This window comes from Hyperolius riggenbachi, chromosome 9 (assembly GCF_040937935.1).
Source record: "Hyperolius riggenbachi isolate aHypRig1 chromosome 9, aHypRig1.pri, whole genome shotgun sequence".
Classification (NCBI taxonomy): Eukaryota; Metazoa; Chordata; class Amphibia; order Anura; family Hyperoliidae; genus Hyperolius; species Hyperolius riggenbachi.
Window position 1 is genome coordinate 70,492,193 of NC_090654.1, and position 17,490 is coordinate 70,509,682.

A 17,490-nucleotide genomic window follows, 5' to 3' on the forward strand; every position below is an offset into this window, starting at 1 on the left:
GAATCTAATTGAGGGATCCATTGCCTGCCCACACACTGGACAACAATTTGTACCCCCTCCCTCTCCCCCCCTCCCATTCCCCCGTTACCCATGTGCAGTGTTGAAGGCCCACCTGTCTACTGGCATGACTCCTGGCGTCCTCACGAGCGGCTGTATCACGTGACACTGGTCCATGTAGTGACGGCCCACATGCGCCACTGGTACAGCCGCTCGCGGTGATACCGGCCACTGGAGGAGGCAGGTGAGCTCGACGCTGCGCAGGGTCACCTGCCAGGGGCCCGTCGGCCATTAAGTAATTGAAAGCAATTAACACTGAACACCCAATCGAGCCCTTATGACTGAGTTTTTCCACCATGTCCGAATGATCCATTTGACCGATTACAGACAGAAATTGATTGGAAGATCAATCGGGATGCCACGTAGCTGCACCGATTCTCTTCCGATTCAGTAAAATTATCGGATAGGATGGTTGATCGGCCCCCACAATCGACTAATGAATGCGCACTCTAATGCTTCCACCACATCACACTATTATTGCTATACTTTTGTGTACCTTTTAAAAGTTCCACAGCACTACCAGAGACCAGTGATGCAGTACGGGTTCTACGTTGTATGGCTCAGATACTTAAAGAGGAACTGTCGGGAAAATCTTAACATTTAAAACACATACAAATAAAAAGTACATTTCTCCCAGAGTAAAATAAGCCATAAATTACATTTCTCCTATGTTCCTGTCACTTACAGTAGGTAGTAGAAATCTGACATTACCGACAGATTTTTGACTAGCCCATCTTCTCATAGGGGGGTTCTCAAGGTTTTCTTTATTTTTAAAAGCACTTAGTGAATGGCAGTTGCTCCGTCCAACTGCCAAAATAGTGTACAGCGAGCAGGGAGGATGGCCAGCATCTTTATATTAATCTTTTTCAGGGAATGTCTTTATAAAGAATAAAGGCTATGCTGAAAATCCCCTATGGAGAGATGGACTAGCCCAAAACCTGTCGGTAATGTCAGATTTCTACTACCTACTGTAAGTGACAGCAACATAGGAGAAAAGTAATTTATGGCTCATTTTACTCTGGGAGAAATGTACTTATTTGTATGTGTTTTAAATGTTAAGATTTTTGCGACAGTTCCTCTTTAAAGGAATACTGTAGGGGGGTCGGGGGAAAATGAGTTGAACTTACCCGGGGCTTCTAATGGTCCCCCGCAGACGTCCTGTGCTTGCGCAGCCACTCCCCAATGCTCCAGCCCCGCCTTTTGTTCACTTCTGGAATTTCAGACTTTAAAGTCTGAAAACCACTGCGCCTGCGTTGCCGTGTCCTCACTCCCGCTGATGTCCCCAGAAGCGTACTGCGCAGGCACAGACCATACTGGGCCTGTGCAGTACGCTCCTGGTGACATCAGCGGGAGCGACGACACGGCAACGCAGGCACAGTGGTTTTCAGACTTTAAAGTCTGAAATTCCAGAAGTGAACCGGAGGCGGGGCTGGAGCATCGGTGAGTGGCTGCGCGGGCTCAGGATGCCTGCAGGGGACCATTAGAAGCCCCAGGTAACTTCAACTCATTTTTCCCCGACCCTCTACAGTATTCCTTTAAGGAAACACAGTAGAATCCCTTTATAGTAAACTCTAAGAGACCAGGAAAAGCAATTTACTATATCAGAAGTTTATTGAATCAGAATTGGCCATACATTGTATTTATACAGATGCATTTGCTGGGACCTGAGGATATACTACATCCAGATGTTTACTATATCAGAGTTTTCTTTAACAAGATTCTACATATGTGTATGGCCTTCTCCTGGCACTTCCTAAGAGCACTGGCGGCCATCTTGTAGCCTCCTGCTTGCCATCTCCTTAACAGGCCCATTTTCCATTAACATTTTATCAGCCCCAAAACAGTTCATTCCCTGAATGTGTATAATGGCGCATTTAATGTTTTCTTTCTGCATCGCTTGTGTATTAAGATATTGGTAACGGCTGAGCTTGTGGTTGCCATGGTGAGGAAATGGCGTTCAGCTGGGCCTCCCCTGAGCCTACATTTTACGAGGCCCCTATTTTGTCATTATCGTGGGGTAATCAAGGCTGGAGGATGAGCTGCAATATGAAATTGTGCTGGAAGCTGCCACAGATTAGTTCCCGGTGTCCTACGGTGTGTGTAACAAGCTAACGCCATCGCCATTTTCCTGAGAGCTGCGACAGGCTGTCACCTGAGGGGAGTTTGTGCTGCGTATTGCATATTTAATATAATTGTAGTGATGGCTTCTCCGTACGGTTGCAGACGTGTAGATGCCACACAGGATGTGACCAGCGGGCCCCGGCCCTCTGACCATGCACCGGTCTGCTCTGACAGGATTCATACTCCTCTAGGCCTCATGGACATCCCACAGTAATCGTTATGGACACTCACGCTTGGCATAAGAGAGAGGATCATCCTCAGCCTGATCTGCCATTTCTCTTTTGTAATGTTCCCTATATGTCAGCCAAGTCACTGATGGCTTCATACACATCACCTCTCTAAATAGGAAATAGTAACATCTTTGAGGCCCCTTTCACACTTGGGCGTTTTCATTGCATTGTGTTACCCTATGTTACCGCAGGATGATGCTAAAGCAATGAAAATCTATGGGACATTTCAAACTGACACCTTGCATTTCACAGCACGTTACTGGCTGACATTTGCGGCTGGGTGCAGCGACCGGAAGTCAGTTACGACGTACATATTTTAACATTTTTTTGTGGTGCGCATGTGCACAAGCGTATTTTTTCATTACACTTTTTTTTTCGACCACAGAAAGTGAGTGGTAGAGAGCCTCACTTATAGCTTATTTGTGTGGGTCTCGGGTCCTCCCTTCGCAATGGAGAGGGTTAACCTTGACCTGTAGGAAAGGTGAGACCGGGAGCCCTTATGGTGCAGTATTGTTAGTATAAATTGGAGGTGTAAATTTGTGAATAAGATATACCCACAAAGGTAGGTGGCAGTCCTGCAACCACCGTAAATGCCTGCGGAAAGATAACCGTCTCCGCTCGGTATCCCGGACCTTCTGGTTCTGGGTGGTCACTCTCCTCCTTTAGTCCTGTGCTTCACTTGTCACTTATAGCTTGGCTTTCAGCCAGAAGAGAGAGTGCTGCGGTAATCTCCAACCCCCTCTTTTTTACAATGCGATGCAATCTTCTGATCCCACCGCACCTAGAACACTGGATTCTGATATGAAACCGGCCTCAGAGAAAAAATACCACAGATCTATCTCACATCCTTGATGTTTCCTCATAGGAACTTGTAGACCAGAGGTGCCCACACCTTTTCACCTTGTGAGCTACTTCAAAAATTACAAAGTGACAATGATCTACCAGGTAGAATCTACCTACAGATGTAAGCCACAACTGCAGAACATGCACAGCGGCAGTCCATCAGTGATAACCACAAGCCACAACTGCAGCACATGCACAGCGGCAGTCCATCAGTGATTACCACAAGCCACAACTGCAGAACATGCACAGCGGCAGTCCATCAGTGATAACCACAAGCCACAACTGCAGCACATGCACAGCGGCTGTCCATCAGTGATTACCACAAGCCACAACTGCAGCACATGCACAGCGGCAGTCTATCAGTGATTACCACAAGCCACAACTGCAGAATATGCACAGCGGCCGTCCATCAGTGATTACTACAAGCCACAACTGCAGCACATGCACAGCGGCAGTCCATCAGTGATTACCACAAGCCACAACTGCAGAACATGCACAGCAGCAGTCCATCAATGATAACCACAAGCCACAACTGCAGCACATGCACAGCGGCAGTCCAGTGATTACCACAAGCCACAACTGCAGCACATGCACAGCGGCAGTCCATCAGTGATTACCACAAGCCACAACTGCAGCACATGCACAGCGGCAGTCCAGTGATTACCACAAGCCACAACTGCAGCACATGCACAGCGGCAGTCCATCAGTGATTACCACAAGCTACAACTGCAGCACATGCACAGCGGCAGTCCATCAGTGATTACCACAAGCCACAACTGCAGCACATGCACAGCCGCAGTCCATCAGTGATTACCACAAGCCACAACTGCAGCACATGCACAGCAGCAGTCCATCAATAATGACCACAAGCCACAACTGCAGCACATGCACAACAGCAGTCCATTAGTGACTACCACAAGCCACAACTGCAGGACAGCGGCAGTCCATCAGTAATTACCACAAGCCACAGCGACAGTCCATCAGTGATTACCACAAGTCACATCTGCAGCACATGCACAGCGGCAGTCCATCAGTGATTACCCCAAGCCACAACTGCAGCACATGCACAGCGGCAGTCCATCAGTGATTACCACAAGCCACAACTGCAGCACATGCACAGTGGCAGTCCATCAGTGATTACCACAAGCCACAACTGCAGCACATGCACAGCGGCAGTCCATCAGCGATTATCACAAGCCACAACTGCAGCACATGCACAGCGGCAGTAAATCAGTGATTACCTCATGCCACAACTGCAGCACATGCACAGCGGCAGTCCATCAGTGATTACCACAAGCCACAACTGCAGCACATGCACAGCGGCCGTCCATCAGTGATTACCACAAGCCACAACTGCAGCACATGCACAGCGGCCGTCCATCAGTGATTACCACAAGTCATAACTGCAGCACATGCACAGCGGCAGTCCATCAGTGATTACCACAAGTCATAACTGCAGCACATGCACAGCAGTAGTCCATCGGTGATTACCACAAGCCACAGCTGCAGTACATGCACAACAGTGGTCCATCAGTGATTACCACAAGAGGGGTGCAGTGAGAGGTATTATAATAAAAAGGTGGGAAAAGGGAGAGGGGTGTCATGTACCAGGGAGTGCAGTGAGAGGTATTACAGGTGCAGTGAAAGGAGTGTCAGGCACCAGAGAGTGCAGTGAAAGGAGTGTCAGGCACCAGAGAGTGCAGTGAAAGGAGTGTCAGGTACCAGAGAGTGCAGTGAAAGGAGTGTCAGGTACCAGAGAGTGCAGTGAAAGGAGTGTCAGGTACGGGAGGGTGCAGTGAAAGGAGTGTCAGGTACGGGAGGGTGCAGTAAAAGGAGAGTCAGGTACGGGAGGGTGCAGTGAAAGGAGTGTCAGGTATGGGAGGGTGCAGTGAAAGGAGTGTCAGTACAGGAGGGTGCAGTGAGAGGAGTGTCAGGTGCGGGAGGGTACAGTGAAAGGAGTGTAAGGTACCAGAGAGTGCAGTGAAGGGAGTGTCACGTGCGGGAGGGTGCAGTGAGAGGAGTGTCAGGTACGGGAGGGTGCAGTGAAAGGAGTGTCAGTACAGGAGGGTGCAGTGAAAGGAGTGTCACGTGCGGGAGGGTGCAGTGAGAGGAGTGTCAGGTCGAGTCAAGCAAAAAAACAGCACTTGGCCGTAATGTGAATTAGGCTATAGCGGCGCTCAGTCAGTAATTTGGGTGCCGTCAAAAGATGGCACCACACGGATTATGCAGAAATGCTAGTCAATAGGCGACACGGCAAGTGTGAACGATGGTAGCACGGTGCGGCGCAGCGTGCATGCGCAGACCAACAGGAATCCCAGTGACGTATTTCCTGCCCAGCAGGGAGTATGTCACTAGCCAGGGAGCAGGCCTATGCATGTGACACAGTGGCACAGGGTCATATCAAGCCTAATTTCTTTGGTGTGATCATTGCATCGCAAACTTCAGGTGTGTCCGCCAGGAGAAAAGCATGATATAAATGTTCTGTGTCTTGCCTACAAAAGGTGGCAGCTAGAAGTATCACCGGTATACAGGAGGTTGGATTGAGACGTGTTTCAGGCACTAGAAGCTGAGAAAAGAGAAATTGTGGCAGTCAGAAGAGCACATGAAGCAGCTCAGCAGTAAGGGTAATGCTCATTTATGGCCAGTGAGTAGCCTGGAGGCAGGATGGTGACATAGGAACCTTGAGAGCAGCCTGTGTGGATTAGTTCCAAGACAAGTTTGTATAGGAGGAGATATATTTCCAGCACAGCCACAGCTTCCTGTTTTTAGGTCTTTTAGTTTTCACTGTAACTTTAATGTAAGCCAATTTCAACACAATATGGCAGTGAACACAGAGGAAGAGGGTGGCCTGCTGCATCATCACTAAAGCCCTTTATTCTCATTCTGGACACACGTATAATCTTCTATAATATCTTTAGATACATCTGCTTGTATTTTTCATGCTTTTATCTTCAGTCAGTCTTTGCCTTTTTCCTGAGAATAAAGAAATGGGTTTGGATTTTCCTCAAGTGCCGTTGGTGGGAACCAAGTGCTAAACTCCAGTATAGGAGAAGATGCGGAGGACAGACAAGTATGTTGTCCAAGAATGTTTGTGTGTTTAAAGCACGAGATAGGAAATATTTGGCGTTCTGCCGAGCACAGAGTTGGGGGCTCCCACCTGCCACCAGAGCGAAGAGACCCTGTCTGAAATCTAGCATATCCGATAGCAGGAGAAAAATTCCATCGGCCATTAAACTGGGTAATTTATAGGACTGACGATTGTGCGCCTGGGGAAATATATTTCACAGGTAATTTCCAGCCTGTCGGCCTGTGAAAGAAGCCATTATTCTACACAGAGAAGGATCCTGGTGTCATCTCAGTCGTTAACTCCTTCTGAAGCGGCATGGGATGGCACAGTCTGGAATTGGGTATCTGGGTCACCTATTTCTAGAGATGATAGCACGAGCAGGGCTGTGGAGTCGGTCAAAAATCTTCCGACTCCGACTCCGGGTACCCAAAATGGCTCCGACTCCTCGACTCCGATTCCTTAGTCTAATACTTAACAGGGCTGTGAATTTTGTAGAAAAATACTCAGACTCCCGACTCCGACTCCTCCATTTATGAAATCACGACTCCAACTCCGACTCCGGGTGCCCAAAATTGCACCGACTCCGACTCTCCAACTCCGACTCCACAGCCCTGAGCACGAGTGGCACTGCTCACCTGGTATCTCCAATGGGAGGCCTCTGGGAGGGTCTTGGGAGTGGGTGTGCTGAGAGTTCAGCCATCCAGACATCATCATCATTAGCAGGCTTTACAGTTGGTCTATGAAAGGCGGCAAGTCTTAAAGTGAACTTGGCATGTCGCTAGACTTACCCCGACTAACAGCTTGATGATAATGCAGCACTTGTGGATCCCACTACCACAGTCTCCTAACCAGTTTCTCTACATTAGGTGAGCCTTTTAATCATGGGGTAAATATAAGAGGGCTCTGATTTTCTTGATTTGAAGCCCTACTGCCAAGTGGAGCATGTAGAGGTTGCGACCACACCAGAGCCCCAGTACTAGAGGGCCTACAAGGAGCCCTTCAACTGCCAGATTAGCCCTTCATTGGAGCTATACTGGTAACGATCACCCCCCCCTCCCCTGATTAAACTCCTCTAACACTGCGGCTGTCCTTGGCAGGTTTTGGTGCTCCATATCAATCACCTATAGAGTACTTAAATGGGCCTAAAGTAAAACTCACACTTCGGCCGATAGCTACTTGGCTACACCTTTGCCTACACCTAACCAATCAAAGTGGAACTGAGCAAGCATTCGTTTCTGGCACCGTCCCCTCGTCTTCACACACTGCCCTGTCCAGTTGCGGAACGCTTCCAGACTTCTGTCCAGTTGTTATGCTCCGAGGTCACACCCACCACCATTTGACCACTCCTCAGCCCTCTGCATTGGAACAGAGGACAAGGTTGTACTGGGGTGGAGGGTTCCACTGTGAGTCTGAGGAAGCTGTTGAGCCTCTGACATTGCAAACCTACATGACATATGAAGGCTTCCATCTATATTTCTTTTCACAAAATGCCAGTTGCTGGGCTGTCATGTGATTGTCACACACCTGGAACAAGCATGAAGCTGTAGAAGCTAAAACATCTCTTGTGCATGCTTGCTGTAGATCGGCAAAGCAGGCCATAGTCATGATAAGACAGTCACTCAGACTGGTCACCAATCACTTCTTTTACTAAAATGGCCCACTTCTGGGGGACTACATTATACTTGTTCAATAAACCTCCTTTAAATGTCTGTAAGGTCTGGGACTCACTAGAGTTTATGCAGCGTTTTTGGATCACTGGTATTTCCAAAAAACGCTTTTCAAAGGCGATTTTATAGCGATTTGGGGTCTGATTGTGTGAAGGTTAAATAAAGTTTATTATATTTATGGTGTCCCTATGTCCGCCCTCTGCCCTTAGGCCCGCCCCCTAGCAGAAGGAATCGCAGGCACTTTTCTGATTGGAGCTAGATAAGCACCTTTGACTTTCATTGGAGCTAGAGAAGCACCTATGACCTCTTCCTCCTGGAAGGCGGGAGTACGAGTGGAAGCCAGAAATCGGGATAATGGGTAAGTATTATAAACTTTATTCAAACGGAAAAAAACAGACCGCAATTTAGAAGTGCTGAAATGTTTACCATACAGTGCTTCTAGACGATGGTAATTGCGGTCGCACTTGCGCTGGTAATCGATTCTTAGAGGATCCCTGCACTAACTACCCCCCCCCCCCCCACTGTAATAGCAGCCAGAAAGCAGAGCCTGGTCATGTGACCAACCAATATGGCCGCCTCTGTGTAGCTAGCTAAGTACAAATGACACGTTTGTACTGAACAGTAATCCGTATTGATCAGCGCATCCACAATAAGCACATCATGGTCACATACTGTATTCCTAACAAGATGTAAGCTAAATAAATTCTGTTGAAGGGTTAATGGTGCCGCGAAGTGGCCGTATCTTCCTGTTGAGTGATGGCGACACGGGACGGAGGCTGCCCTGCAGCACAGATAGCGCTGTTACACGCTGATAATACCCTATTGATCTGGCTGGATGTCCTGGTTTGCATTGATGAAGGAGGTGCGCAGGGGACAGGTGTGTGCTTAGGGTTTAATGAGGCTGCCGCGGCCTCTGTTAATGGGACTTCATTACTGGTGTGTTACCCGCTCGGCCTGGTATCATTCCTCTCCGTTTATCGCTTAGCTGAATAATTACCTTCGCTTTTATTGCTCTTTTCCTTGCTTTATTTTTTGTGTGTGCTGGATTTATGTCTTTATCGCTCCATCGCTGTGATGTCACACTTATCTGCCGTCACCGCGGCGCCTCTCTGATCCATCTCTCTTATTTCCTTGCAGGATGCAGTATTGGGCCACTCGGCTAGAGCGCGAGTTTCATCAGGTCATGCGGAACTTTGCCGGGTCCCAGCAGCTCTCAGGGGTGAGTACAAATGATGGGTGGGGCATGAGGGGCCTATGGAAGAGAAACCAATGAAACAGATTAACTGATCTCAGCCAATACAGTTTATTCCTAAAGAGCCCAACTGGGATGGAGAGAGAAGACGATGTATAGTCACAGTTGAGTCACATTACTATGACCACCTTGTAATATCTAGCCCAGGGGAGTCAAACTCGAAATACAAAGTGGGCCGGAATTCAAAAAAAATTGGTACCAAGTTGTGGGCCAACATCTATGTCTATTAGCCACCTTCCACCCTTTATAAAGTTCACTTGTTTCTAATGTCACCCGTCCCCTATACAGATCCCTGGTGTCTAGTGGCCCCCCACCCTCCCCTATACAGTTCCCTAGTGTTTAGTGGCCCCCACCCTCCCCTATACAGTTCCCTGGTGTCTAGTGGCCCTCCTACCTCCCTTATACAGTTCCCTGGTGTCTAATGGCCCCCTCCCTCCTTTATAAAGTTCCCTGGTGTCTAATGGCCCCCATCCCTCCCCTATACACTTCCCCAGTTTCTAGAGGTCTCCTCTCTCCCTTATACAGTTCCCTGGTGTCTAGTGGTCATCCCTCCCCTTTACATTCCCTTGGTATCTAGTTGCCCCCTCCCTTCCCTATACAGTTCCCTGGTGTCTAGTGACCAGCCTCCCTCCCCTATACTGTTCCCTGGTGTCTAGTGCTGGCCCCTTCCCATATGGCTTCCCTGGTGATCTAGGGCTTCACCTCCAATATAGCTTCTCTGGTGGTCTAGATTGGGCCAAACATAATGCAATGTGGGAAAACCACCTGAGGGCCAAATCTGATAAAAATGTCTGTACAGTTTAACTATTTGACATTCCTGGACGTGAAACTCACGTCCAGGAAGCCATGTGCGATCCTGCGCGTCCACGCGGCCGACCGCGCGCGTGCACGCGCGCTCCCGGCCGGCAGTTTGTTAGCCAGTGAATCAGTGAATCGGGCAACGGTGCCCGATCACTGATTCCTCTCCCCCGCAGAAAAAGCGACAGCTTCTCTCGGAAGCTACGCTTTTTCTGCTTCCTATGTCGCTCTAAGCGTACGTGGTACGCTTAGAGTGACGTCACTGTAAACAACTCATGGCTGCCATCTTGTGGCCAAAAAGTAAACTACATCTAAATGTTAAATAAAAATAAAAATACACATATATTTACAAAAAAAAAATACAATTTCAATCCCACCCTCCCAAAAATACCCACATAAAATGTTTAAAAAACAAAAAACAAAAAAACATTACAATAAAAAAAAAAAAAACACAAATATTTACCTAAGGGTCTAAACTTTTTAAATATCTATGTAAAGATGAAATATTTCTTTTATTTTTTTTTTTTATTATAAGCTTGTAAATAGTGATGAATGCAAAACGCATTGTGATAGGGACATAATTTAAATGGTGTAATAACCGGGACAAATGGGCATATACAATACGTGGGTTTTAATTATGGAGGCATGTATTATTTTAAAACTATAATTGCCGAAAAGTGAGAAATAATGATTTGTTTCCGTTTTTTTCTTATTCTTCCTTTTAAAATGCATTTACAGTAAAGTGGCTCTTAGTAAAATGTACCCCCCAAAGAAAGCCTAATTGGTGGCGGAAAAAACAAGATATAGATCAGTTCATTGTGATAAGTAGTAATAAAGTTATAGGCTAATGAATGGGAGGTGAACATTGTTCGGATGCATGAAGCGAAAAACGACTGAATGCGAACTGGTTAAACTATTTTTTTTAAAATCACTGTATGGGTTGAGTAACTGTAAATGCCAATTTCTCTGCAATTAGAACTGCAACACTCTTACTACTTCAGGTCATAAAACTTGGGTCTCTGAGAAAAACACTTGTGAATGCAGGGAACAGATACAAATTTGGTAGTACAAAATGTGTATGTGCGGGAGTTAACCACTTGAGGACCCACCCTTTACCCCCCCTTAAGAACCAGCGCTGTTGTAGCTGATCTGTGCTGGGTGGGCTCTGCAGCCCCCAGCACAGATCAGCGTGCAGGCAGAGCGACCAGATCGCCCCCCTTTTTTCCCCACTAGGGGGATGATGTGCTGGGGGTTCTGATCGCTCCTGCCTGCCGGGTGTTGCGGGGGGGGGGCACCTCAAAGCCCCCCTCCGCGGCGAAATCCTCCCCCTCCCTCTCCTACCTGCCCCCCCCCCCTGGAGATCCGGGCTGCACAGGACGCTATCCGTCCTGTGCAGCCAGTGACGGGACGTCCCCTGTCACATGGCGGCGATCCCCGGCCGCTGATTGGCCGGGGATCGCCGATCTGCCTTACGGCGCTGCTGCGCAGCAGCGCCGTACAAATGTAAACAAAGCGGATTATTTCCGCTTGTGTTTACATTTAGCCTGCGAGCCGCCATCGGCGGCCCGCAGGCTATTCACGAAGCCCCCCGCCGTGAATTGACAGGAAGCAGCCGCTCGCACGAGCGGCTGCTTCCTGATTAATCAGCCTGCAGCTGGCGACGCAATACTGCGTCGCTGGTCCTGCAGCTGCCACTTTGCCGACGCGCGTTATGAGTGCACGGGCAAGTGGTTAAATATACAGTACCATTTGCCTGGGCCAGTCAAAGGGCTAAACTTGGATTTTGAACCCTTTAAAGAGGCTCTACAACTAAGACCAACCCCCCCCCCCCCCCCCCTCCTAAGCCTCTGGGATACAGCGCTAGCTCCCTTGAAACCGCAGCCGACAAGGATGTGCGCCTGCAATATTTACCTACCAGGATCCAGATCAGACGCAGTAGCGGCTTTACAATCAGGCTCAGGCGGAGATAACTAAGCCGAACAAGTTAGCTCTACTGTGCCGGCGCGAGCCATCTGCGCTGTAGAGCAGCCCTGATTGGGCTCGGCTATCTCTGCCTGAGCCCGATTGAAAAGCCGTTACTGCGTCTGCTCTGGATCCTGGTTGGAAAATACTGTATATTCTGGCGTATAAGACTACTTTTTAACCCTTGAAAATCTTCTGAAAAGTCAGGGGTCGTCTTATACGCCGGGGGTCGTTGATGCCGGGTGATACGCCCTGTCCTGTTACCGACTCTCAGATCTCGCTGCTGGGGACTGTAGTGGAGCAGCGCCGGCGCACATGTGCGAGATCTGAGAGGCAGAGAAAGAGGTAAATAGGATACAAGGGAGGGCCAGAGGGGTGAAAGAGGTGTGTTTTATGGGCACAGCGCGATCTATTCTTCCATACCGCTCTGATAAACAGGTAGACAAGGAGAGCTGACCAGTCCACTTAGGTAAAGGGAGAGTTGATCAATCCAACCAGTCAATCGCTTTTATACTGTTATATGCTGGGTACCGCATACAGTACAGCACCAGTATCTGCTCATACATAGCGCCAGTATATGATGTTTTTTTAATTTTTATTTGGTGTGCGTTGGAAGAGGGGTAGTCTTAGGCCCCGTTCACACTTGCGGTTTGGCATGCAAACGGACCGGATCCGGATCGTATCAGGACTTGATCCGGATTGGAACCGTACGGTTCCGATCCGGACCGTTTGCATCAGGACTGCTTCAGGCTGCCATCTGGATCCGTGGGGGGGGGGGGGGGGGGGGGGGTAACAACAAAATACCTTAAAATTTGTTGGGGTCTGCAGAAGGTGCACCTGTAGAATCAGGTCCTCCGCTGTAGGCCTCACCTCCACCTCCGACATACTGCCAAAACAGCTGCAGCACGTGTGTCACTGCTGCTCCACTCCAGATATGCTGGGCCCATGTGTCCCCATCCGAAATGGCCGCTATAAATCCTCATAGGAAGTGGGGTAGAACGTCCGGTGTTGTCTCCAGTGTGTTCTGTGCTTCCGTTTCCCATTGGTTTTCTTTATCCGGATGGTGCAGTCAGGCTCCGGTCCGGGTGCGTGGGCCGGATGAGCCGGACCAAAAAATAGCGTATGTTGGAAAAGTGTCCGGAGTCCGGATCCGGTCCGGCTCCGTACTGTACGGAACGGACGCCTGTGAACGTCCGCATAGCCTTTGCATTGCTATGCGGAACGTACGTTCCGTTTGTACAGTATACGGTCCGGATCCGATCAGGCGGATGCGGACAGGGAACGCTAATGTGAACCGGGCCTAATACGGCGAGTATATCCTAAACTCTATATTTTAACTGGTAAAGTTGGGGGCGCCTTATACTCCCAGTCATTTTATAAGATGGAATATACGGGTATTTACATCTCTGGTGCTCCAGGACTGCCATCACTGGATCTCAGAGGGTGAGGAGGACGGGGGAAGCCTCATTAGGATCCAGAGGCCTCCCCTTCCCGAAGTAAGTATCTCCAAAGGATTTTATTTTTTAGTTACAGATTTTCTTTAACCTTTAGCCGACCGCGTCATGCCGATGGGCGTAAAGTCCTGGGGCTCTGCTTTGCAGGAGATCGTGGTTGGTTGCCGCTCGGGAGACTGTTAGACGGCGAAACCGCCGTTCTAATCCCTGTTACAGTGCTGCAATCTGCAGCAGCGCTGTCCCCTCCAGAGGCACAGAGGTGATCGGCTGTCATAGGCTGAAGCCTATGACAGCTGATCACGGAGATTGGCTGGCGGGGGGAGGGACGGAGTGGGAAAACATAAGTTTAAAAAAAACCACACATTTTTATTTAAAAAAATGACAAGTAAACAAAAACAAACAAACAAATATCTGGGGGGCGATCACACCCCACCAACAGGAAGCTCTGTTGGCGGGGAGAAAAAGGGGGGGGGGTCACTAGTGTGCTGTGTCGTGTGGCCCTGCAGCTTGGCCTTAAAGATGCAGTGGCCAATTTCTCAAAAAATGGCCTGGTCTTTAGGGGGTTCAATACTGCAGTCCTCAAGAGAATAAACCAGGAGAAGACTGGGGGATTCCAGGAAAGGCCTATTTAGGAGTAGGAATGTAGATACAATTGCAAACAGATCTCATCAGTTTTACTTTCCCTCCATGTTAGATTGGGCAATTAGTGGGTAGTAACTGCTAATCGCCGGCGAACGCTAGTGTTTTTTAAAGCGCTAGTGCATTGTTAAGTATATTGCAGTGATATCGCGAAATGCAAACGCACTACATTTATGGTTTTTGAGCGATTACGATTGCAATGTATTTCAATCACGAATCGCAATCGCTCAAAAAACACGAAAATATCCGGTGAAAAATATGCGTTAATCTTGTTAAAATAATCTCTTTAAGATCACTAATCGCTAGCATTTTGTGATCTTAAAGAGAATTTGAACTGAACATGAAAAGTCAAAATAAACATAAACACGTCATACTTACCTCCTGTGTAGTCTACTATTCAATCTCTTTCTCCTCTCCTTCGTCCCATCCGTCCACTGGGATCAATGGAATTCTCTGTCCTCCATTTTGGAAATGGCCATTACCCCATAACAGCTTCCTGGTCAGCACACTGCTAAACTGTAATATCGCCCACTTGAGCCATAGGGAAACATGGACATTACCTTGCACATTCAGTTGTAACTGACAGCAACTGATATGTAACTGACAGCAACTGGTAAATTTCATTTCTGACAAAATATTGTCAGAACTGGAAGGGATCACTGTAAGAAGAAAAAGGTGAGCTTCTGAGAGGAACTGACGGCGAGGTAAGTATGTAATATTAATTTGCTTCTACATCTTGTGTTTATTTTAAATAATTTTACTCTTCAGGTTCCCTTTAAGCTCGAACTGGGCCTTGAAGGGTAAATTGTAAGCTTTGTTCTTGTTACGTCCGATGGCTCATCATGAACTCCATCCATAACTGATCTATTGGGTTTTGGTGGAGATATGGACCACCTACCTGTATCTTTCTTCTTTTGTGGACTCTGGTGAGGAAATCTTGCTTTTTATAGATGTAGACTTTGAAGAAGTATATTTTAGAAGCCACAAACCCGTTTTCCAGTCTCCCGGATCGTTGGTTGTGGGCTTTTCCTCGCCTTCCTTTCTTGGTACATTATTGCCGTTTTCTGTAGATCAATTTCCTTCTGCCGAGAACCTGATGGCTTCCGTCTTGTTCTCAGCCAGGAGACAGCGCTGAAATGACTAATAATGTTTACACATCATCTGAATGTCTATTAAAGGGCATAAATAACACAAATTGAGGGATTGTCTCCTTAATGGGATCTGCCAAGGAATAATTTATATGCCTCTTTCAGCCTTGTTTTTGCAGGAGGGATTTTATTTTAATAATGTCTTCATGGTCTAAATAACATGTTGACGTAACGGTTAATTTCACACCCGACCTGCTAGTGGGTGGATCATCCGATGGCTCCTTCTATCTTTTGTGACCTCCGTGTGACATTTCCCCGCTCCCAATGGTGACATTTTCTGGAAATAGTTCATGTCTTTGCCCCTCCCACAACGGTGAGATTGCCCTGCAGTAGTTTTCTGTAGTGCAATTTATATGCAGTAGTCTTCTGTAGTGCAATTTCCCTGCAGTAGTTTTCTGTAGTTCAATTTCCCCGCAGTAGTTTTCTGTAGTGCAATTTCCCTGCAGTAGTTTTCTGTAGTGCAATTTCCCTGCAGTAGTCTTCTGTAGTGCAGTTTCCCTGCAGTAGGTTTCTGTAGTGCTATTTCCCTGCAGTACTTTTCTGTAGTGCAATTTATCTGCAGTAGTCTTCTGTAGTTCAATTTCTCTGCAGTAGTTTTCTGTAGTTCAATTTCCCTGCAGTAGTTTTCTGTAGTGCAATTTCCCTGCAGTAGTCTTCTGTAGTGCTATTTCCCTGCAGTACTTTTCTGTAGTGCAATTTATCTGCAGTAGTCTTCTGTAGTTCAATTTCTCTGCAGTAGTTTTCTGTAGTTCAATTTCCCTGCAGTAGTTTTCTGTAGTGCAATTTCCCTGCAGTAGTCTTCTGTAGTGCTATTTCCCTGCAGTACTTTTCTGTAGTGCAATTTATCTGCAGTAGTCTTCTGTAGTTCAATTTCTCTGCAGTAGTTTTCTGTAGTTCAATTTCCCTGCAGTAGTTTTCTGTAGTTTAATTTCCCTGCAGTAGTTTTCTGTAGTTTAATTTCCCTGCAGTAGTTTTCTGTAGTGCAATTTCCCTGCAGTAGTTTTCTGTAGTGCAATTTACCTGCAGTAGTGTTCTGTAGTGCAATTTCCCTGCAGTTGTCTTCTGTAGTGCAGTTTCCCTGCAGTAGGTTTCTGTAGTGCTATTTCCCTGCAGTAATTTTCTGTAGTGCAATTTATCTGCAGTAGTCTTCTGTAGTTCAATTTCTCTGCAGTAGTTTTCTGTAGTGCAATTTCCCTGCAGTAGTCTTCTGTAGTGCAGTTTCCCTGCAGTAGGTTTCTGTAGCGCTATTTCCCTACAGTACTTTTCTGTAGTGCAATTTATCTGCAGTAGTTTTCTGTAGTGCAATTTATCTGCAGTAGTTTTCTGTAGTTCAGTTTCTCTGCAGTAGTTTTCTGTAGGGCAATTTCCCTGCAGTAGTTTTCTGTAGTGCAATTTCTCTGCAGTAGTTTTCTGTAATGCAATTTCCCTGCAGTAGACTTCTATAGTGCAGTTTCCCTGCAGTAGGTTTCTGTAGTGCAGTTTCCCTGCAGTAGTTTTCTGTAGTGCAATTTCCCTGCAGTAGTGTTCTGTAGTGCAATTTCCCTGCAGTAGCATTCTGTAGTTCAATTTCTCTGCAGTAGTTTTCTGTAATGCAATTTCCCTGCAGTACACAGCAATTCGGATTTTCCCCAAAAAATGAAAGCCTTTTCTTTTATTCAATATGGGCTGGTGCACACCAGAGCGGTTCTGGAGCGTTTTTTAAAACGCTTGCAGGGGGAAAACTGCTTGGCTAATGAAAGTGAATGGGATGGTGCACACCAGAGCGGCTCGTTTTTTTCCACAAACGCAAACTACCGGGCTGCAGCATTTTTTTTTATTTCGGAGGCGTTTCTGCTTCAATGTTAAAGTATAGGAAAGTGGAAAACCGCTCTGAAAAACGCTAGATCAGAGCGGTTTTCCAGGCTTTACTGTAACAATATTTGAAATCTGCTACTCCAAAAAAAACGCTAGGCATGTTTAGAAAACCTCTCTAAACATGCCTAGAATCGCTCTGAAATCTGCTTCAAAAACCTCTAGCGTTAGCCGTTCTGCTAGAGGTTTTTGGTGTGCTCTGGGTCTATAAGTTGATCGGAGGTGGTGGATTTTTCTGATCAATTTTTATGAAAATGTAATGTTGTGTGGTAGATTGTCAATTTATTATTATATACACCCAAACAATTTTCTCAGCGTTTTCAATCATTTTTTTCATAATTGGGGAAAGATTGAACACGTGTGGTACATTGGTCAGATTTTAGAAGTGTTACAATCAGTCA

General features: G+C 47.1%; 1 protein-coding gene across 4 annotated transcripts in view; it reads left to right on the top strand.

Moving 5' to 3' along the window:
- The window catches only part of CACNA2D2 (calcium voltage-gated channel auxiliary subunit alpha2delta 2), a 452,238-nt gene that overhangs the window by 95,209 nt on the left and 339,539 nt on the right, over nucleotides 1–17,490 (top strand). For all 4 annotated transcript variants that reach the window (XM_068253000.1, XM_068253002.1, XM_068253001.1 and 1 more), the window contains exon 2: nucleotides 9,123–9,204. In XM_068253000.1, coding sequence (XP_068109101.1) covers nucleotides 9,123–9,204 — 82 coding nt within the window. The remainder of the gene's footprint in view (nucleotides 1–9,122; nucleotides 9,205–17,490) is intronic.